Here is a 23999-nt window from a genome sequence, read left to right as displayed (position 1 = left end):
AGAAACATAGAAACATAGAAAATAGGTGCAGGAGTAGGCCATTCGGCCCTTCTAGCCTGCACCGCCATTCAATGAGTTCATGGCTGAACATTCAACTTCAGTACCCCATTCCTGCTTTCTCGCCATACCCCTTGATCCCCCTAGCAGTAAGGACCTCATCTAACTCCTTTTTGAATATATTTAGTGAATTGGCCTCAACAACTTTCTGTGGTAGAGAATTCCACAGGTTCACCACTCTCTGGGTGAAGAAGTTCCTCCGCATCTCGGTCCTAAATGGCTTACCCCTTATCCTTAGACTGTGACCCCTGGTTCTGGACTTCCCCAACATTGGGAACATTCTTCCTGCATCTAACCTGTCTAACCCCGTCAGAATTTTATATGTTTCTATGAGGTCCCCTCTCATTCTTCTGAACTCCAGTGAATACAAGCCCAGTTGATCCAGTCTTTCTTGATAGGTCAGCCCCGCCATCCCGGGAATCAGTCTGGTGAACCTTCGCTGCACTCCCTCAATAGCAAGAATGTCCTTCCTCAGGTTAGGAGACCAAAACTGTACACAATACTCCAGGTGTGGCCTCACCAATGCCCTGTACAACTGTAGCAACACCTCCCTGCCCCTGTACTCAAATCCCCTTGCTATGAAGGCCAACATGCCATTTGCTTTCTTAACCGCCTGCTGCACCTGCATGCCAACCTTCAATGACTGATGTACCATGACACCCAGGTCTCTTTGCACCTCCCCTTTTCCTAATCTGTCACCATTCAGATAATAGTCTGGCTCTCTGTTTTTACCACCAAAGTGGATAACCTCACATTTATCCACATTATACTTCATCTGCCATGCATTTGCCCACTCACCTAACCTATCCAAGTCGCTCTGCAGCCTCACAGCATCCTCCTCGCAGCTCACACTGCCACCCAACTTAGTGTCATCCGCAAATTTGGAGATACTACATTTAATCCCCTCATCTAAATCATTAATGTACAGTGTAAACAGCTGGGGCCCCAGCACAGAACCTTGCGGTACCCCACTAGTCACTGCCTGCCATTCTGAAAAGTACCCATTTACTCCTACTCTTTGCTTCCTGTCTGACAACCAGTTCTCAATCCATGTCAGTACACTACCCCCAATCCCATGTGCTCTAACTTTGCACATCAATCTCTTGTGTGGGACCTTGTCGAACGCCTTCTGAAAGTCCAAATATACCACATCAACTGGTTCTCCCTTATCCACTCTACTGGAAACATCCTCAAAAAATTCCAGAAGATTTGTCAAGCATGATTTCCCTTTCACAAATCCATGCTGACTTGGACCTATCATGTCACCTCTTTCCAAATGCACTGCTATGACATCCTTAATAATTGATTCCATCATTTTACCCACTACCGATGTCAGGCTGACCGGTCTATAATTCCCTGTTTTCTCTCTCCCTCCTTTTTTAAAAAGTGGGGTTACATTGGCTACCCTCCACTCCATAGGAACTGATCCAGAGTCAATGGAATGTTGGAAAATGACTGTCAACGCATCCACTATTCCCAAGGCCACCTCCTTAAGTACTCTGGGATGCAGTCCATCAGGCCCTGGGGATTTATCGGCCTTCAATCCCATCAATTTCCCCAACACAATTTCCCGGCTAATAAGGATTTCCCTCAGTTCCTCCTCCTTACTAGACCCCCCGACCCCTTTTATAACCGGAAGGTTGTTCGTGTCCTCCTTCGTGAATACCGAACCAAAGTACTTGTTCAATTGGTCCGCCATTTCTTTGTTCCCCGTTATGACTTCCCCTGATTCTGACTGCAGGGGACCTACATTTGTCTTTACTAACCTTTTTCTCTTTACATATCTATAGAAACTTTTGCAATCCGTCTTAATGTTCCCTGCAAGCTTCTTCTCATACTCCATTTTCCCTGCCCTAATCAAGCTGAGAAGAAGTGAGAATGTGGAAAGCTACCACGGAGTGGTTGAAGCGAATACTATAGATGCATTTAAGGGGAGGCTAGACAAGCATATGAGGGAGATGGGAATAGAGGATTAATCTGATAGATTTAGATGAGGAAAGACAGGAGGAGGCTCGAGTGGAGCATAAACGGCGACATGGACTGGTTGGACCGAATGGCCTGTATCTGTGCCGTATATCTTGTGTAAGGCAGATTCTCCGATCTCCCATTGCTGCCTTCACCTCCCCTATCAAACCACGTCGAGAAAACTCAGGATGAATAACGCCCAAGCTGCTCTCGTGTAGCTCTTGCCAACTGGTTTGGAGAGATACCTGGGAGAAGATCAGCTGCTTGTGCTTTTGGCTGGGGTGGGGAGCCATAAAGAGGATGAAAATACCTTTTAAAATGTATTGAAATAACTTTTCCCTAAAAATGAGTTCTGTACTTTTTGCAGAGCAGGAGACAGGATGGATGATCTCGGAGAGAATACCACCGTCGTCTCCACTTTACGTTCCTTCAACAACTTTTTGTTACAAAGCTCGGCTACTGTACCCAGCACAGATGAGCCAAGCTCTACCTCGAGAATGTTGCAATTGCAGTACCAGCGGAGAATCCAGGTTAGTACATTTCTGTACTGAGAAAAGATTGCTTACTGAGAAAACATTGCTGCGCCGAGAATGATGGAGATCACTTTGTGTTTTCATTTTCTTCCCTTTTTAAAAAAAGTTATTGTATCCCAGCGCAAACCAGACATTTCAAACTAGGTAGTGGCTCGAGTGGTGGTTATTCAGCAAGCACCTCTGAAACTGCAGAGTAAAGCCCAGCGAATCAATCCAGTGAGTAGCCAAGCCCTGCAGACTAGAAGGGTCCTCGATTCAATCCCCCATGTGTGCTGAGTTAGCTGATCTCTGTCTGGTGACAGTTGGGGATCCTCTTGTTTAAATAAAGAACAATACTCCAGTTAGCCTTTCAGGCGAGAAGGGTTGGAAATAGATGGCAGGTGGGGGGAAGAAACAAACAAAATCTGTGCTGCAGGCAACATCTTTTTAGAGCATTTTTAGGTAAGTTTCTCTTTCTGTAACTTACCCCTCCATCTATGCGAGTCTGCTGGCAACGCAAATTATTTCAAGGGCTGCGAGAAATTCATTCTCTTCACCCAAACATTTTTCTTTTATTTGCCCTCCTACCCCAGTCGGGGGCATGCTGACGCCTCTGATTGGTGCGTGCCTTCTCGACAGGTTTGAGATCGGGAACCGAGCAGGCGAAGTCAGGGAAGCGCGTTGCTGATCTGTGCCGTTGACCATTAGCACCGCCTGCAGTATAATTTCATTCCTGGATTTTAGTCACCTAATTACTCCCTACCAGCTGGGTTCAATGCCGACAACAATAACTCGCATTATTCACTGAAGAGGACACAAACAACCTTCCGGATATAAAAGGGGTCAGAGGGTCTAGTAAGGAGGAGGAACTGAGGGAAATCCTTATTAGTCGGGAAATTGTGTTGGGGAAATTGATGGGATTGAAGGCCGATAAATCCCCAGGGCCTGATGGACTGCATCCCAGAGTACTTAAGGAGGTGGCCTTGGAAATAGCGGATGCATTGACAGTCATTTTCCAACATTCCATTGACTCTGGATGTGTTCCTATTGAGTGGAGGGTAGCCAATGTAACCCCACTTTTTAAAAAAGGAGGGAGAGAGAAAACAGGGAATTATAGACCGGTCAGCCTGACATCGGTAGTGGGTAAAATGATGGAATCAATTATGAAGGATGTCATAGCAGCGCATTTGGAAAGAGGTGACATGATAGGTCCAAGTCAGCATGGATTTGTGAAAGGGAAATCATGCTTGACAAATTTTCTGGAATTTTTTGAGGATGTTTCCAGTAGAGTGGACAAGGGAGAACCAGTTGATGTGGTATATTTGGACTTTCAGAAGGCTTTCGACAAGGTCCCACACAAGAGATTAATGTGCAAAGTTAAAGCACATGGGATTGGGGGTAGTGTGCTGACATGGATTGAGAACTGGTTGTCAGACAGGAAGCAAAGAGTAGGAGTAAATGGGTACTTTTCAGAATGGCAGGCAGTGACTAGTGGGGTACCGCAAGGTTCTGTGCTGGGGCCCCAGCTGTTTACACTGTACATTAATGATTTAGACGAAGGGATTAAATATAGTATCTCCAAATTTGCAGATGACACTAAGTTGGGTGGCAGTGTGAGCTGCGAGGAGGATGCTATGAGGCTGAAGAGCGACTTGGATAGGTTAGGTGAGTGGGAAAATGCATGGCAGATGAAGTATAATGTGGATAAATGTGAGGTTATCCACTTTGGTGGTAAAAACAGAGAGCCAGACTATTATCTGAATGGTGACAGATTAGGAAAAGGGGAGGTGCAACGAGACCTGTGTGTCATGGTACATCAGTCATTGAAGGTTGGCATGCAGGTACAGCAGGCGGTTAAGTAAGCAAATGGTATGTTGGCCTTCATAGCGAGGGGATTTGAGTACAGGGGCAGGGAGGTGTTGCTACAGTTGTACAGGGCCTTGGTGAGGCCACACCTGGAGTATTGTGTACAGTTTTGGTCTCCTAACCTGAGGAAGGACATTCTTGCTATTGAGGGAGTGCAGCGAAGGTTCACCAGACTGATTCCCGGGATGGCGGGGCTGACATATCAAGAAAGACTGGATCAACTGGGCTTGTATTCACTGGAGTTCAGAAGAATGAGAGGGGACTTCATAGAAACGTTAAAAATTCTGATGGGTTTAGACAGGTTAGATGCAGGAAGAATGTTCCCAATGTTGGGGAAGTCCAGAACCAGGGGTCACAGTCTAAGGATAAGGGGTAAGCCATTTAGGACCGAGATGAGGAGAAACCTCTTCACCCAGAGAGTGGTGAACCTGTGGCATTCTCTACCACAGAAAGTTGTTGAGGCCAATTCACTAAATATATTCAAAAAGGAGTTAGATGAAGTCCTTACTACTCGGGGGATCAAGGAGTATGGCGAGAAAGCAGGAATGGGGTACTGAAGTTGGATGTTCAGCCATGAACTCATTGAATGGCGGTGCAGGCTAGAAGGGCCAAATGGCCTACTACTGCACCTATTTTCTATGTTTCTATGTTTCTATGTTTATTATAGCGCCTTCAATGCAGCAAAACGTCCCAAGGAGCTTCAGACAGAATCTGACACCAAGCCACATAAGGAGAGTAACCAAAAGCTTGGTCAAAGAAGTAGGTTTTAAGATGCCTTTTAAAGGAGGAGAGAGGTTTCAGGAGGGCCTTTCAGAGCTTTAGGCCTTGAGCAGTTGAAAGCACGGCCACCATAATGGAGCGATGAAAGTTGGGGATGTGCAAGAGGCCAGAATTGGGTTCGTGGCTATATTCAGTCAATACAATGTTGTTTAATGGCTGACTGCTTTACATCACGGTCATAGGAACAGAAAAGGTGACATGCGTTCTTTCACTGGAGGTTCTTGGAATCATAGAATCCTATAGCACAGAAAGAGGCCATTCGGCCCTTCGAGCCTGCACCACCATTCAATAAGATCATGGCTGATCATTCACCTCAGTACCCCTTTCCTGCTTTCTCTCCATACCCCTTGATTCCTTTAGCCGTAAGGGCCATATCTAACTCCCTCTTGAATATATCCAATGAACTGGCATCAACAACTTTCTGCGGTAGAGAATTCCACAGGTTAACAACTCGTGAGTGAAGAAGTTTCTCCTCATCTCGATCCTAAATGGCTTACCCCTTATCCTTAGACTGTGATCCCTGGTTCTGGACTTCCCCAACATCGGGAACATTCTTCCTGCCTCTAACCTGTCCAATCCTGTCAGAATTTTATGAGATCCCCTCTCATTCTTCTAAACTCCAGTGAATACAGCTCTCGAGTTACTTCTACTGTGTGATTACAAAGTAGCAAATGCTTTGGCACTTTAAATATGTTCCCTTCTGTTAGAGGAAATGTCCATTTTGCCATCGGCTACCTTCAGCAAACCTTTACAGGCTAGTGATATAGTTCTAATAACCAGAGTGATCTCACAGTTGGTGTGACGATAAGTTTTGTGGGGTGGAGAGGAGAGGAGAGTCGAGTCGGGGAGGGGAGGGGGTGTGGAGGAGGGAGAGAAGGAGGCTGAGATGGTAAATCCAGCCCCTAACTGGGATGCGCGATACTGTGCAGTGACGGTAATGAGCCCGCAATATGCACGCTCTGTATATGACATAACTAATCTTCATGATCCTGGTTTATTGTTGGTGTCTGAGTAGTTTTTGCAGAAGGTTCTCAAAAAGGTTGTGACATATGCAAGGGGACATGGTTTCATTGGCACTAACAGCCTTCCAAATGCAATTGTAAGCCTACAAGGCAAATCTGCTCCAGTGCTTTTCAATCTTTTGCCGTTTTAATATAAACAGTCCCAAGGACTGGACCACCCCACCCCGTTGCGAAAATTAGTCAAGTCCTGGGGGAGCCTCCATGTCCTACCTACACAAAGGAGTACATTACAGAAAATGTTTTATATTTGTTGGGAGACAGCAACATAAAAACAAACCATTTGTAATTTATTTATATTTGATGCAATGTATTTTTACTTGTCTTTCGGCAGATAGATTGTTTCTTTGCACCAAGCATGTATTTGTTCATTATCCCAGATCTGCAAATATGTACATGTTAAAATATATTTCAAAGTTGGGGGGAAAAAAGTGATACTGCATCCACAATAAACTGTGTCGTGGATGTGAAGATCTCGGCACCAGTTTTTAAAGTCAGCAAAAACAGAAAAACGCATGAATATGGTCAGGAACCCTCGTTTCAAAAGCTGTGGAGTACTGAACCACAGCAGTAGAGCCGAACTCTTTATTGTCTCCTGTCCGCATGTGTCACCTCAGCAAGGTGACTGGACAGCAGCTAAGAATAGGAACTTCGGCAGATCAATTTTTTTCCTGCTCCGCTCCCTCGCCCAATAACACTGAAGGCAGTTGTTGTGTCCCTATAGCTCCCTGGCTGAGATCAACTGACTCGACAAAGACCAGGCAATCAATCAAACACATCATCGGGTGCATTTATTTACTGTGGAGCCATCTGAAGAATGTTTGTCATGAATATAAAAAGCTCTTTTTAAGAAAGAAAAGACCAGAATTTATACAGCGCCATTCACGCCCTGAGGATGTCTCAAAGCGCTTTAAAGTCAATGAAGTACTTTTTGAAGTGTAGTCACTGTTGTAATGTAGGAAACGGGGCAGGCAACTTGTCCCACAGACAGCAATAAATGAGCAGAGAATGTGCTTTTAGAAGTTTGTTGAGGGATAACTATTGGCCAGGAAGACGGGGACAACTCCCCTGCTCTTCTTTGAAATAGTGCCGTGGGATTTTTTTTACGCCCACTTGAGAGGACAGATGGGACTTTGGTTTAATGTCTCATCTGAAAGACCTCCGACAGTGCAGCACTCCCTGTAGTGTCAGCCTCGATTAACGAGCAAGGTGGATAAGGGGGAACCAGTGGATGTGGGTATTTGAATTTCCAGAAGGTGCCACATAAAAGGTTACTGCACAAGATACAAGTTCATGGGGCTGGGGTTAATATATTAGCATGGATAGAGGATCTAAGAGAAAACAGAGAGTCGGGATAAATGGGTCATTTTCTGGTTGGTAAACAGTGACTAGTGGGGTGCTGCAGGGATTGGTGCTGGGTCCTCAACTATTTACAATCTATATTAATGACTTGGATGAAGGGACCGAGTGTAATGTAGCCAAGTTTACTGATGATACAAAGATGGGTGGGAAAACAAATTGTGAAGAGGACACACAAAATCTGCAAAAGGATATAGACAGGCTAAGTGAGTGGGCAAAAATTTGGCAGATGGAGTATAATGTGGGAAAATGTGAGGTTATCCACTTCGGCAGAAAAAATAGAAAAGCAAATTATAATTTAAATGGAGAAAAATTGCAAAGTGCTGCAGTACAGAGGGACTTGGGGGTCCTTGTGCATGAAACACAAAATGCAGGTACAGCAAGTGATCAGGAAGGCAAATGGAATGTTGGCCTTTATTGCAAGGGGGATAGAGTATAAAAGCAGGGAAGTCCTGCTACAACTGTACAGTGTATTGGTGAGGCCACACCTAGTGTACTGTGTACAGTTTTGGTCTCCGTACTTAAGGAAGGATATACTTGCATTGGAGGCTTTTCAGAGAAGATTCACGAGGTTGATTTCGGAGATGAGGGGGTTGACTTATGAAGGTAGGTTGGGCCTATACACATTGTAAGTTCAGATGAATGAGAGTTGATCTTATCGAAACATATAAGATAATGAGGGGGTTCGACAAGGTGGATACAGAGAAGATATTTCCACTCATAGGGAAAACTAAAACTAGGGACATAGTCTCAGAATAAAGGGCTGCCCATTTAAAACTGAGATGAGGGGGAATTTATTCTCCTGAGGGTTGCAAATCTGTGGAATTCTCTGCCCCAGAGAGCTGTGGAGGCTGGGTCATTGAATATATTTAAGGCGGCGATATACAGATTTTCGAGCGATAAGGGAATAAAGAGTTATAGGGAGCAGGCAGGGAAGTGGAGCTTGAGTCCATGATCAGATCAGCCATGATCTTATTGAATGATGGAGCAGGCTCGAGGGGCCGAATGGCCTATCCTGCTCCTATTTCTTATGTTCTTATGTGCTCAAGACTCTGGAGTGGGCTTGAACTCAAACCTTCTGAAGCAAGAGTACTACTTCTGAGCCATGGTTATCCAGTTGGCATGTCGTACTACTACAACATGTTCTGTTGGCGCATGTGTAATATGTTTATATTTGATGCAATGTATTTTTAATTTTCCCAGACAAATGGATTGTTTATTTACATCAAATGTTTATTACCCAAACCTTCAAATATTTGCATGGTAAATATTTCAAAGTTAACAAAATGATATAACCACAATAAACTGTGTTGTGGATATAAAGGTCACCATCTGTTTTCAGTCAGAAGGTGTCTCAACTTGATTGAATGATTTAAGACTGAGATCGATAGATTTTTGGGCAATAAGAGAATCAAGGGATATGGGGATCGGGTGGGAAAATGGATTTGACGTAAAAGTTTAGCCATAATATTGAATGTCGGAGCAGGCTCGAGGGGTCGTGTGACCTAGTCCTGCTCCTATTTCTTATGTTCTTGATGTCTGCTAATATGTTACAACTCTCATTCTTCCAACCCTTTTCCCTCTTTTTTCCACCCCTCCCCGCCCCACCACCCAAAAAAGGACTAAAATTAAAATGTGCCTGCTGTGCATTTTCTAGGTCGAAGAGCAGGCTGAGTACGTTCGTTCCCATTCACGCATTCTAGAGGTGGAGCGGGAGAAACAGAAGATGGAGGTCAGCCATAAGCGGGCCAGGATTGAACTGGAGAAGGCAGCTCAGAACAGTTCTTGGAACTATGAGGTTTGTGTGTATAGGTACAGGGAGTTGCAAAGTATAAGGATCATCTTCAAACTGTTCTGGCATTAAAACCCTCTTCACACTTCAAGTCGCATTGCACTAGTTGTCATCCTCCTTTTGCCAGTGCTACAGTGTTATTAGTTGCAAGGCATGTATGGGGTTTGAACTCACTTTCTCTTATTAGCCTAGGTCCATGGATTACTAGTCCAGTAACATAACCACTACACGAAGGAAAGAGCATTCACTTCGCAGACTGTTCATGAGCCTGTGAATCCTTCCACTACTTCACACTGTTCTGCAAGGGAGGAGTTTGAAAATATAAAAACAATGTCAACCACAAGCTGTGATCGACATGCTTTTGTGTTTATATGCTATGGAGATGGTTGAGCTTGAAAAAGTAGATTGCCTCCTGTCTCAACTGACCTTCATAGCTAGGCTGGTTTTTCTCATTTATATTATGTTACACAGAGCAGTAATCAGAGTTATGCTATTGGAGACTTTCAATCGTAGCTATTAATATTTTCTATGAATATTTTTGTTGTGATTTTGGATTTTTTGAAATAGTTACTTTCAGTTTGTTTTTCTCTCTCGTGTAGCGCGAGGCAGACCGGAACCAGGACCTAGTGACCCAAGTGAAACAACTGCAGGAGAAGGAGGCAGAGGGTGAGGCAAAATTGAAGGACCAAATTGATATGAATAAGTCATTGAAGGAGGAGCTTGGAATCCAAAACAAGAAACTTCAAGAGAAAGAAGAAAAGCTTGCTGAAGCCAATCAGGTAAAGGACTGACTGTGTGCAACAATTATAAAACTAAAATCTTCCAAGCTGCATAAAACCTAAACTGCCAATCCAAATCCCAAATGAGTGAATTTATTTTCTTAAAGCATATTTTATTTTCCCTATTTTTCTCCTCGCCTCTTGCCGTTCTTTATTGACTCCAACCTTGTTGACCATTGTCCATTAGCAGTAGTTAGGGGCCTTAGGGTAACTCACGCTCCGATGTAGGGAAAGGCCTGGAGTGCGCTTCTCACAATGGCATAGTGGAGACTGGGAACTCGCCACAACACCAACTTGCATTCATATAGCACCTTTAACATCCCAAGGCACTTTACGGAGCGGTATCAGACAAAATTTGACACACCGAGATATTCGCACTGCAGACCAAAAGCTTGGTCAAAGAGGTAGGTTTTAATGAGAAAAAGGAGGAGAGGCAGAGATGGGGAGGTTTGGGGAGGGAATTCCAGAGCGTGGGGCCCAGTCAGTTGAAGGCACGGCCGCTAATGGAGGGGTGAAGGGAATGAGGGATGCACAAGATGCTAGAATTGATTCTGCGCAGAGTACTCGGAAGGTTGTAGAGCTGGAGGAGGTTACAGAGATGGGGAGGGGCAAGGTCAGTGAGGAATTTGAAGACCAGGATGAGAATAAGAACAAGTACAAACTCCAATTTGGATCATTAGTGTTTTAATTTGCGAATTGGTTAAAAGCAGATTTAGTTCTTGCGATTAGTAAGATCACAAGTTTAAAAACCATTCTGCCCATCTTTGCTTAAATAAATGTACCCTGTAATCACCATGCTTGACAGGCTGTTAAATTACTCTAAGGTTTGTACCTCCTCTGACCTACGCAGAGGTCCATTCCACATGTTGATTACTGTTTGAGGAAAGAAATTCTTCTGTTCTACAATTACCTTTCAGCGGTTTGAAGATATGCGTCTCATGTCTCGATGTCATTACCAACACCAACAGCAACTTTAATTTATGTAACTGCTATTGAAAATATACAGAAGAGGGTAACCAGAATGATTGAGGGACTGGAGGGATTGGATTCAAAGAACATAAGAAATAGGAGCAGGAGTAGGCCATTTGGCCCCTCGAGCCTGCTCCGCCATTTAATAAGATCATGGCTGATCTGATCATGGACTCAGCTCCACTTCCCTGCCCGCTCCCCATTACCCTTTATTCCCTTATTGCTCAAAAATCTGTCTAGCTCCGCCTTAAATATGTTGAATGACCCAGCTTCTACAGCTCTCTGGGACAGAGAATTCCACAGATTTACAAACCTCAGAGAAGAAATTCCCCCTCATCTCAGTTTTAAATGGGCGGCCCTTTATTCTGAGACTATGTCCCCTAGTTCTAGTTTTAGTTTCCCCTATGAGTGGAAATATCCTCTCTGCATCCACCTTGTGGAGCCTCCTCATTATTTTATATGTTTCAATAAGATCAATTTTCATTCTTCTGAATTCCAATGAGTAGAGGCCCAACCTACTCAACCTATCTTCATAAGTCAACCCCCTCATCTCTGGAATCAACCTAGTGAACCTTCTCTCAACAGCCTCCAATGCAAGTATGTGGAGCGATTATTTAAATTGGGCATGTTCTCACTGGACAGAAGGTGATGTGATTGCTATTTTTAAAATTCCATGACACTCTGCTTGAAGGGGGCTAAATTCAATATTTCAGTGAGGCAGTGTTCAATCTATGGAACAGGGTCTCTTGGGAGATGGTGGAAGCAGTTAATATTTATTCATTCAAATGCAGATTAAATAGATTTTGCTCAGAAAATAACATGTTGGCATGCAGCATACGAGCAATTTGAGACATGGTGTGACAATCTTCAGAGTTGTGTACAATGAAAGCTGTTGCTTGTCCTTCAGAAATATTGGCAATGGAGTGGCAACAAAAGTCCATCTTGTTAATGCACACCACTAAATGGACAAGCTGGGAATTGTCATGGGAGTGGAAAATCCTACCAGTTTGAGATCTGCAGAAAATACCAGTGTAACAGTGTTGGATTTGTGCAGTAAATTAAAGAAAGACTTATTTTATCTAGTGCCTTTAACAACATCCTAAAGCGCCTTACAGCCAATGAAATACTTTTTGAAGTGTTGTAATGTAGGAAATGCGGCAGACAATTTGCGCACAGCAAGGTTCCACAAATAGCAATGTGATAATGACCAGATAATCCTGTTTGAGTGATGTTGATTGAGAGATAAATATTGGCCAGGACACCGGGAGAACTCCCCCTGGTTTATTTTGAATTTGTCATGGTATCTTTTACGTTTACTTGAAAGGGCAGATGGAGCCTCGGTTTATCGCCTCCTCCGAATGACAGTAATCATTGAACTAGTTTGTGCCTTGCCAAAAATGCCTCAATATGCAGTGCCCTAATACTGGGACACCATAACTGCTGATTCTATTTCAACTGGAGTGTTGACATAGATTTTGTGCTCAAATCTCTTGAAGTGGGACTTTAATCCACAAGCTTCTGATTTGGGAGGCAAGAGTGCTCGTACTGCAGTAACCATTTTACGCCACGAGGGATCTGTACTATTTGCATAGATACTGAGGACCTCTGGTGGTAGAAACCTAGTAATGCAGCACAGTACAAGAAAGTTCTTTATAAAGTCCCAAATGGTTTTGACATTACTTCTGGAGAGTATGCTTGCCTACACAATTAATAAAATTATTTTTCCATGCCTGCATTGGTGCATCAGACCACTCATCTGTAAATATTCTGTGCTTGAACATTAACTTTCCATTTAAATAACTTTGCAATACTGAATGATGTTTCAAATCATTTTTCCCCTCAAATACATGTGATGCTTTAATCAAGCACGGAAGCTCACTGAATTAGTCCGTAATCATTGAACTAATTTGTGCCTCACCAAAAACGGCTCAATATGCAGTGCACTAATACTGGGACACCATAACTGCTGTTGCTCTTTTCAAAGTTACAAGTTTATGCGATTAAAATATTGGGCATATGGTCTTGTGCCTGAGATTAGGGTTAATGTTGGACTAGGCTGGACGACATGTCATTGTTGCAAATTCATAGTGCCCTTCATTTCCTGTCTCTTTTCCCCATCGTTCTCATTTTCTGAAAGCAATGTCTTGGGGAGGTGAGGTGCAGCTGCCCTCTGATATCTTGCATTACAGGCCATTCTTTAAATTTTGGTTGTTGGTGTTGATGGATTACTGAACCATGGAAGGCATTACAGCCGATCCCGATTCTGTTTGATGTGTGCGCTTTCTACGTGAGTCACTAGATAGCAGTCGGGTGTGGGAGCACTGACCTGTTTTTGTCTTTCCTGCTTTCCCCTTGCGCCCCCCCCAACCCCCCCCCCCCCCCCACATATCCCTCAGAAAAGTTAACTTGGCACAGGCGAGGAACCAAATCTAATATCCGCTTGGATTTATATGGTTTAATACCATGCTACACAATGTATTTAGATTGTCTTTCATTTATGAAGTTGCTGAGCAATTGTTTCCAACCGTTTCTTTTTGCATTTAAAGATCACATGGATGAACTTCAACAATTGTACATCCCTGTCTAGTGTAAAAATAAAACGGAGAAGGTGGCTCAACCGTGGCTAACAAGGGAAATTAAGGATTGTGTTAAATCCAAAGAAGAGGCATATAAATTGGCCAGAAAAAGCAGCAAACCTGAAGACTGGGAGAATTTTGTAATACAGCAGAGGAGGACAAAGGGTTTAATTAGGAGGGGGACAATAGAGTATGAGAGGAAGCTTGCTGGCAACATAAAAACTGACTGCAAAAGCTTCTATAGATATGTGAAGAGAAAAAGATTAGTGAAAACAAACATAGGTCCCTTGCAGTCAGATTCAGGTGAAATTATAATCGGGAACAAAGAAATGGCGGACCAGTTAAACAAATACTTTGGTTCTGTCTTCACGAAGGAAGACACGAATAACCTTCCGGAAATACTAGTGGACCGAGGGTCTAGTGGGAAGGAGGAACTGAAAGAAATCCTTATTAGGTGGGAAATTGTGTTAGGGAAATTGATGGGATTGAAGGCCGATAAATCCCCGGGGCCTGATAGTCTGCATCCCAGAGTACTTAAGGAAGTAGCCCTAGAAATAGTGGATGCATTGGTGATCATTTTCCAACAGTCTATCGACTCTGGATCAGTTCCTATGGACTGGAGGGTAGCTAATGTAACACCACTTTTTAAGAAAGGAGGGAGAGAGAAAACGGGTAATTATAGACCGGTTAACCTGACATCAGTAGTGGGGAAAATGTTGGAATCAATTATTAAAGATGAAATAGCAGCACATTTGGAAAGCAGTAACTGGATCGGTCCAAGTCAGCATGGATTTATGAAAGGGAAATCCTGCTTGACAAATCTTAGCGAATTTTTTGAGGATGAAACTGGTAGAATGGACATGGGAGAACCAGTGGATGTAGTGTATTTGGACTTTCGAAAAGCTTTTGTCAAGGTCCCACACAAGAGATTGGTGTGCAAAATTAACGCACATTGTATTGGGGGTAATGTACTGACGTGCATAGAGATCTGGTTGGCAGACAGGAAGCAGAGAGTCGGGATAAACGGGTCCTTTTCAGAATGGCAGGCAGTGACCAGTGGGGTGCCGCAGGGCTCAGTGTTGGGACCCCAGCTATTTACAATATACATTAATGATTTGGATGAGGGAATTGAGTGTAATATCTCCAAGTTTGCAGATGACACTAAGCTGGGTGGCAGTGTGAGCTGTGAGGAGGATGCTAAAAGGCTGCAGGGTGACTTGGACAGGTTAGGTGAGTGGGCAAACGGGTGACAGATGTCGGATAATGTGGATAAATGTGAGGTTATCCACTTTGGTGGCAAAAACACAAAGGTAGAATATTATCTGAATGGCGGCAGATTAGGCAACGAGACCTGGGTGTCATGTACATCAGTCTTTAGGAAGTTGGCATGCAGGTACAGCAGGCGGTGAAGAAGGAAAATGGTATGTTGGCCTTCATAGCAAGGGAATTTGAGTATAGGAGCAGGGAGGTCTTATTGCAGTTGTACAGGGCCTTGTTGAGGCCTCACCTGGGATATTGTGTTCAGTTTTGGCCTCCTAATCTGAGGAAGGATGTTCTTGCTATTGAGGGAGTGCAGCGAAGGTTCACCAGACTGATTCCCAGGATAGCAGGACTGACATATGAGGAGAGACTGGATCGACTGGGCCTGTATTCACTGGAGTTTAGAAGGATGAGAGGGGATCTCATAGAAACATAAAGTTCTGATGGGACTGGACAGGTTAGATGCAGGAAGAATGTTCCCGATGTTGGGGAAGTCCAGAACCAGGGGACATAGTCTAAGGATAAGGGGTAAGCCATTTAGGACTGAGATGAGGAGAAACTTCTTCACTCAGAGAGTTGTTAGCCTGTGGAATTCCCTACCGCAGAGAGTTGTTGATGTCAGTTCATTGGATATATTCAAGAGTGAGTTAGATATGGCCCTTACAGCTAAAGGGATCAAGGGATATGAAGAGAAAGTGGGAATGGGATACTGAGGTGAATGATCAGCCATGATCTTATTGAATGGTGGTGCAGGCTCGAAGGGCCGAATGGCCTACTCCTGCACCTATTTTCTATGTTTCTATGTAGTTCCTATTATGGGATGTTCCCGTTCCCTATAGGAGCTGCCTTGTTAAGTGCAAATGCTTGTCTCCTAATGTGCTGTGTGCCTATTAAGATAACTATCCACCCTTTGTTCCAGCAGTGCTGACAACAAGGAATTGCTCTGCTTATTTCATATTTGCTTTGAAATATCAACAATTATAAAACATTTATCATTTATATGATAGAGAGTTTGCACATTGGATGCAAATACAGTTTATAGAACCGTAGAATATTACAGCACAGAAGGTGACCATTCGCCCCATCGTTCCTGTGCTGGATCTCTATCCATTTTAGTCCCACACCCCAGGTTTCTCACTGCAAATTATTCCTCTTCAACTACATGTCCAATTGTCCTTGAAAGTTCCTATGGAATCTTCTTCCACCACCCTGTCAGGTTGTGAGTTCCAGATTTTAATAACCCTCTGGGGAAAAAATTGTATCTTTATTTCCTCTCTAGCTCTTTTGCCAATTATTTTAAATCTCTAACCTCTGGTTACCGACCCATTTATCAGAGGAAACAGTTTCTCCCTGCTTGCTCTATCAAACCCCCTCGTAATTTGGAATACCTCTATTAGATCGCCCTTAATCTTTTCTGCTCTAGGGAGAACAATCCCAGCTTCCCCAATCTCTCCATATAACTGAACTCCCTCATGCCTGGTATCATCCTGGTAACCTCCTCTACCCTCTCAGAGACCTTGACAACCTTCCTAAAGTGTGGTGCTGGAATACTGTGTACAGTTTTGGTTTCCATATTTACGAAAGGATATACTTGCTTTGCAGGCAGTTCAGAGAAGGTTCACTAGGTTGATTCTGGGGATGAGGGGGTTGACTTATGAGGAAAGGTTGAGTAGGTTGAGCCTCTACTCATTGGAGTTCAGAAGAATGAGTTGTGATCTTATCGAAACGTATAAGATTATGAGGGGGCTTGACAAGATGGATGCAGAGAGGCTGTTTCCAGCTGATGGGGGAGACAGGAACTAGAGGGCATGATCATAGACTAAGGGGCCGCCCATTTAAAACAGAGATGAGAAATTTCTTCTCTGAGGGTTGTAAATCTGTGGAATTCACTGCCTCAGAGATCTGTGGAAGCTGGGACATTGAATAAATGTAAGACAGAAATAGACAGTTTCTTAAACGTTATGGGGAGCGGGCGGGGAAGTGGAGCTGAGTCCATGATCAAATCAGCCATGATCTTATTGAATGGCGGAGCAGGCTCGAGGGGCCATATGGCCTACTTCTGCTCCTATTTCTTATGATATGTTAATTGTGCACAATACTCCAGCTGAGGCCCAATTAGAAATTTGTAAAGGTTTAGCAAACGTCCTTGTTTTTGTATTCAATGCCCCTATTTACAAAGCCAGGTATCCCATACACTTTCTTAACCACCTTATGAACTTGCCCAGCCACCTTCCAAGGATTTGTGAATATCCAACCCTAGGTCCCTCTGCTCTTTCACCCCCTCAAAATAGTGCCATTTAGATTGTACTGCCTCCATGTTGTTCCTCCCAAAGTGCATCACTTTACACTGATTTGGATTAAATTGCATCTGCCATGTGTCTGCCCATATCACCAGTCTGTCGCTGTCCTCCTGAAGTCTGCTACTGTCATGCTCACTATTTACCACGTTGCCAAGTTTTGTATCATTCGCAAACATCAAAATTGTGCTTCCTATATCCCGGTCATTATATACCTGGTCATTAAAAACAATTGTGCCTCTTGAAAATGTACAAAACTGGCAGTGGTTAAAGAAATGCAAGACGTAGTTAATAGCTTGCAAATTAAAGTTTGAACATGACTCTCCAGTTTTAATGTTTCCTCTAATGGCAGTGTTTTCTCTGTCTTACAATTCAGACGATTGATGTCCTAAAGGCCAAGATATCAGAGCAGCAGCAGAAACAGATGACTCAGGAGATGCAGCTGGCAACATCGAGCACCGAGCGTCACGAGCTGCTCGAGCAAGTGGAAGTACAACGCAAGTATGTTTTTAAAAAAAACAGGGGACGCATCATCAGATACAAACCCCTGCAGTGGTTGCTTTCATCCGCATCTCTGCTTCTGCTGTTCAAAAGAGTTCTTGATGTAATTGGAGTTCTTGAGACTGAGAAGAAAATCATAAATTGTTCCTTTCTAAAAATAGAAATCTTCCCTCTCCCAACCATTTTGTCTTCCTCCACCTCTTGATGGTGTTGACTCATATTAGAGTACAGTTACAATGGAACTGGCAGCCCTCCAATATCTTGCGCAAGTCACTAATCTTCTTGTACGAGTTCACACCGTAGGCCGCCCTGACCTTTGCGAGAACATCACCGCAGGTCGGGGCTATAAATAGAGATGGAGCACCGGGCCCTGGAACATTGTGGGTTGCCCCGACCTGTGTGAGAACACGGCCGCAGGTCGGGGCTATAAATAGAGATGGAGCACCGGGCCTTGGAACATCGTGGAAGAAAGTGCGGCGAATGAGAGTACGGGGTCCAGAAGAGCCGAGGGCCCAGAGGCAGCACGGGCCCAGCCCACACTGCGCTATGTGTGCGCACTAGGTCCGTGCAGCAGAGCAGATCTCCAGTCGTCCTGGTTGATCCTTGCCACTGGATAAAAGGCCTAGCTCTGTCAAGCCCGTGTGGTGGCTGATGTGCAACGGTCACCACATGTTAATAAAAGTCCACGCACAGGCATCTTCCACCCCCTCGATTGGAGTTCAGGACTGGAACATCGGGTCCTTCATTGAAACATCTGTGAAATCTTGTGGAACCAAGTCATCCTCGTTTGAGGGATTGCCTATGATGATGTACCAGTTCAGAAACTGCCCATTATTTTCGGTTAATGTCATCAGGCTATGCGACGGTGTGGGATTGCAGCCGACCCCCTTATCCTAGCCTTACTTGACATCCACAAGATTCTCACTTTTGCTGAATGCATCGACTCTATCACTGGAATCTGATTGTAGGGTTGCCCTCCACTGCCTCGCCTGAGTGACCATTATTCATGCGTGAACCAAGATGTTGTGTCAAGAAGGCGAGGGCGTCGTAGCTGAACCTGATTTATCATTTTCCGTAGAGGTATAACAATCAGGAATGGAACCCTAGTCAATTTCCGCCTCCCTAACCTAGGGATACTCTGCTGGGCAGGCCACATTGTCCGCATGCCCGTCACGAGACTCCCAAAACAAGCGCTCTACTCGGAACTCCTTCACGGCAAGCGAGCCCCAGGTGGGCAGAGGAAACATTACAAGGACACCCTCAAAGCCTCCCTGATAAGTGCAACATCCCCACTGACACCTGAGAGTCACTGGCCAAAGGCCCTAAGTGGAGGAAGTGCATCCGGGAGGGCGCTGAGCACCTCGAGTCTTATCGCCGAGAGCATCAGAAATCAAGTGCAGGCAGCGGAAAGAGCGTGTGGCAAACTTGTCCCACCCACCCCTTCCCTCAACACCTATCTGTCCCACCTGTGACAGGGACTGGCTGTCTGTATTGGACTGTTCAGCCACCTAAGGATTGATTTTAAGAGTGGAAGCAAGTCTTCCTTGATTCCGAGGGACTGCCTATGATGATGACTGTGATCGACTGTAGGGTGTTAGTCTTGTCCTGGCTGAGGTCAGTCAGTAGCGCATAAAAAGGAGATTGAACTGGAGTTCTCCTTGTATGTGTGGCCGAGAGATGTAGTATTCCTATATTAAAATCTTTCCAAAGCAGAGTGGCAGAGATTAATAGACCAATGAGAAAAAAATCTGCAAGTAAACAAAAAGGAAATCCTTTTATGTTGAAATCCTTTAGTTCTTGGGAGTTCGCGGCTGTATTTTCCTTCTGGTATTTCTCTTCCTTTCTCTGCCCCAACTTGTTTTACCAGGGCTAAGTCTAGTTTCCTTTTTCTGAACAGGAAGTGGCAGGAGGCTGTGCAGAAGGCTCAGGTACTGGAAGCAGCTCAAGTGGTCAATGCTGAGAACGAGCAGAGATTGAAGGTGAGCAACACTTTGTTCAGTCTGTCTGTTCACAGGACAGTCAGCAGGATGTTATGTGATTCATTGCAAAGAACATGCGTAATGGGCATCACCAACTGAGGTGCCAAAGGAGGTGGGGTGGTGGGGGATTCAAGTGCGATGTTGCGATAAAGACTATTTTACTCGAGCAGCGCCTTTTGCAGTACATAAGCCACGTGGGATAAAAGCCCCAGGTTTCTGTTCCCATTAGGCTTTACTCCGCTGAGGGCAACATTCCCAATAAGTTGTGCAGCGGTCTGGAGATCCCGTGCAGGCCGCTCACCGACTTTTAAATGGGAAAAAAGCGTGCATGTGCGAAAATCTGAATGGGCTGTCCAGCCCATGAAAGGGGCTGCCCCCCCCAAAAAATAGAGGGAACATTGGCTGGGCGTACAGTTAGCCTCCATTGGCCTCAGTGCCCTGGCTTGAGGCAGTGGATAAAAGTCACCCACAATTTGTCCTTCCAGTTGTTATTCACTGACTACTGTTGTAAAGTGTGTGTGTGTGTGTGTGTGTGTGAGAACAATTTGGACTTGGCAGTGATACCTCCTGGTTTCGAGTTGCCTGCCACGGTTTGCACATGAAGAATGACCGCTTGCACCAAGTCCAAAAGGGCTGCTGGCATCCATGAGATGGTACTCCCAAAAACACCATTGGGGGAGAAGAGGAGAAAAAAATGGGGAGCGAATAAATAAAACTGAAGAATCCTTGATATAAATGTTTGTTAATTCTGCAGGAGTTGGAGAATAAAATAACTCAACAGGAACAGGATTCTGTGATTGTGAAGAACATGCGGTCAGATCTGGCTCGCATCCCCGAGCTGGAGAAAGAACTCCGACAGCTGAAGGAGAAGAATGCCTATTCCAGGTAGGATTGATGTCCAAAGCTAGCCATGACCACTTGATTAACCTTTTCAAGTGAAACTGCTCAACAGTATATGCATTATTTCCTTGTAACATAGTGAAACCAAATCAAAACAATATCCCTTCAGTTCAAAACACTCTTTGATAATAAGAGACTGTTGTCTGTGCTCATGGTTGTCATTCTCTGAATCTGTGTGTGTTGATGCTTTGTAAAGCACTTCAGTTTATGCAGTGGTGTGATTACTTACATAGCCAGGTCCCAATCTTGCTGAACTGAGGAGGAGAGTAGGGACTTGGTTCACGGGAAGGATTGAGAAGTAAGGTCGATTCACACCAAGCTGATCTCGCACATACCGAGCTCAACAATAGGTTTGTTGGCAGAGACTGTCTCGGCTCGGAGATGATACCCAGAAAGGAAAGAAAACAACGTGAGCCGTGGCTCAGTGCGTAGCACTCTTGCCTCTGTTGGAAGGTTGTGCGTTCAAGTCCCACTCCAGAGACTGGAGCATAAAAATCTAGGCTGACCCTCCCAGTGCTGTACTGTTGGAGGTGCTGCCTTTCGGGTGAGACATTAAACCGAGGCCCCGTTTGTCCTCTCGGGTGGACATAAAAGATCCCATGGCACTGTTTTGAAGTAGAGCAGGGAAGTTATCCCCAATGTTCTGGCCAATATTTATCCCTCAATCAACAAGACTAAAACAGATTATCTGGTCATTAGCACATTGCTGAAAGTGGGATCTTGCTGTGCGCAAATTAGCTGCCATGTTTCCTAGATTACAAGTGTGACTACACTTCTAAAAGTACTTCATTGGCTGTAAAACGCTTTGGGGATGTCCGGTGGTAGTGAAAGGTGCTATAGAAATGCAAGTCTTTCTTGTTTCAAAACTTTATTTTGTGCGCTGAAGTGATGGCATCACATGCATCCAGATCAGTTATAGCACAGGGCCAGATCCAGGGCAAAGCTTGTACCAACAATGGGGCAGAACCTCTCTGGTCCCTACCCCAAACCTTAATTAATCTTCAACCTTCCTACTCTCCTACTGCCGTCCCAGGCATGATTCCCACTTGGATAAGGCTACAGCTTCCCTCTGTGCCTCTCTTGGCATCCTGCGAAGGGCCCACCATGGCACTTGTCGCTGCCTCCTCTTGAGTAGCAATCCCATCCTACTCTCTCATTGACCTTCCTACCCAGTGTGCCTGTGGGGGGCCAATCGCCTCCCTGTCCAACTAACGCCTCCAAGCGCTCACCCTGTGGACACTGGCAGCGGATCAGCCATCACCAACCATCTCCGCATCTCCCTGCAGAACGTCCGTTTCACGTTTGAACAAGGCCCTTGCCATCCATGAGCTTATCATGGCCCTGACGGAAACTTGGCTGAGGGGTGATGACACCTTAGCCTTAAATGAAACCTCCCCGCCTGGCTATATCTTCCACCACTTGCTCCGCCCAGACCACCGTGGTGGTGGTGTGGCTTTCACCACCAAATCACACCTTGGTCTGTCTCCCTAATCCTCTGGTACTTTGTTCTCCTTTGAGCATCTCGCCTCTAATTTAAAATCCTCGTTCTGTACTGCCCACCCAAGTATGACAAAAATGTTATCACCGAGATAGCATCACTGCTTTCTTCGCTCAGCCTCTGCATCGAATGACTTCTCATTCTCTGTGATTTTAACCTCCATCTCAATTCATCATGCTCTCTCTCCTCTGAGTTCACTACCCTCCTATCCTCCCTTAATCTCTCCCTCCATGTGAATGCCCCAACCCATATTCATGGCCACCCTGGTGGCCTCACTACTCCTACCGTGTCACTTGTAGATAAGGCCATCTTTGACCATTTCCTTGTATCGCTTTCCACCCACATCCTCCTTCCCCCACCCAAACCTACTTCCTTCTGTGTCCGCTCCTGGAAAAAACTCTTTGCAAACTCTCTTACAACTGCATGTACGAAATCCCAACTGTCCAGCCTTTGGCCCTTTATTCACCATGACATTTCTGCAGCTACCGATCTGCTCAATAACACCCTCCCCACCACCTTTGATGCCCTAGTCCCTAGTAAAACCATTACTCTCTGTCATCCTGGCCGTTACCCCTGGTAAGGCCCTCATCATTGCTCCCTCAAGTCCAAGGGTTGCAGACCTGAACGGACCTGAATGAGCCATTCACCACCAGATCTGACTGGACCACATAAAGCATTATCAGGTCCTACTCTTGTCTGCCAAAAACTTCTCACTATTCCAGGATCATTCTGTTATGCAAGGATAACCTCCAGCTTCTATTCACTATTGCTAACGGTCCTCTTGAACCCACTTTCCCTGTCTCCTCCACACTCACCTCCAACAAGTGCGAGGAGCTCATGGACTTCTTTGTCTCTAAAATTGAGACCATCCGATCAGCTGCCTCTGCCACTTCCCTTCCTTCCCCTAGTCCACCAGGCCAAACTTCCTCTGAGGTTCTCCCCTGCCCTAGCCCTGAACTCACTTCTTTCTCCAGTTTCTCTCCGATCTCCCCTCTTGACCTCTCCATGCTCATCTTGTTCATGAGACCAACTTTCTGGTCCCTCAACCCTATTCCCACTAAACTGCTGGCCACCCAACTTCCTTTTCTGGCTTCCATGTTAACTGATAACGGTTCTCTCTCCTCAGCTACTGTCCCCCTCTCATTCAAATCTACCGTCATCACCTCTCTCAAAAAAACAACCCATGACCCTCCATCCTTGCAAACAACCGCCCCATCTCCAACCTCTCTTTCCTCTCCAATGTCCTTTGAATGTGTTGTCTCCCCAAATCTGTGTCCTTCTTTCCCAGAACTCCATGTTTGACTCCCTTCAATCCGATTTCCACCCCTGCCACAGTACCGAAACGGCTCTCATCAAAGCCACAAATGACATCCTTTGCGATCTATCCCTCCTTGTCCTTTTCGATCTGTCTACAGCATTTTACACGGTTGACCACTCCATCCTCCTCCAACGGCTCTCCACCAACGTCCAACTGGGTGGGACTGCTGGTTCCATTGTTATCTAGCTAATCATAGCCAGAAAATCATCTGCAATGGCTTCTCTTCCCACTCCCGCATCATTGCCTCTGGGGCCCCCCAACGATCTGTCCTTGGCCCCCTCCTATTTCTCATCAACATGATGCCCCTTGGCGACATCATCTGAAAACACAGCGTCCGTTTCCACGTGTACGCTGACAGCACCCAGCTCTACCTCACCACCACTTCTCTCGACCCCTCCACGGTCTCTAAATTGTCAGACTGCTTGCCCAACATCCAGTACTGGATGAGCAAACATTTTTTCCAATTAAATATTGGGAAGATCAAAGCCATTGTCGTCATTCCCCGCTACAAACCCTGTTCCTTAGCCACCAACTCCATCCTTCTCCCTAGCATCTGTCTGAGGCTGAACCAG

General features: G+C 45.0%; 1 protein-coding gene across 1 annotated transcript in view; it reads left to right on the top strand.

Annotated features, from left to right (window-relative positions):
• The window catches only part of mad1l1 (mitotic arrest deficient 1 like 1), a 614071-nt gene that overhangs the window by 6516 nt on the left and 583556 nt on the right, over nucleotides 1-23999 (top strand). The window contains exons 2-7 of the mRNA XM_070856648.1: nucleotides 2390-2552; nucleotides 9216-9356; nucleotides 9950-10129; nucleotides 17608-17732; nucleotides 19630-19711; nucleotides 20466-20596. Coding sequence (XP_070712749.1) covers nucleotides 2403-2552; nucleotides 9216-9356; nucleotides 9950-10129; nucleotides 17608-17732; nucleotides 19630-19711; nucleotides 20466-20596 — 809 coding nt within the window. The 5' untranslated portion in view covers nucleotides 2390-2402. The remainder of the gene's footprint in view (nucleotides 1-2389; nucleotides 2553-9215; nucleotides 9357-9949; nucleotides 10130-17607; nucleotides 17733-19629; nucleotides 19712-20465; nucleotides 20597-23999) is intronic.

This window comes from Pristiophorus japonicus, chromosome 15 (assembly GCF_044704955.1).
Source record: "Pristiophorus japonicus isolate sPriJap1 chromosome 15, sPriJap1.hap1, whole genome shotgun sequence".
NCBI lineage: Eukaryota > Metazoa > Chordata > Chondrichthyes > Pristiophoridae > Pristiophorus > Pristiophorus japonicus.
The sequence above is the reverse complement of the archived record's forward strand: the minus strand, read 5'-3'. Positions and strand labels throughout refer to the sequence as shown.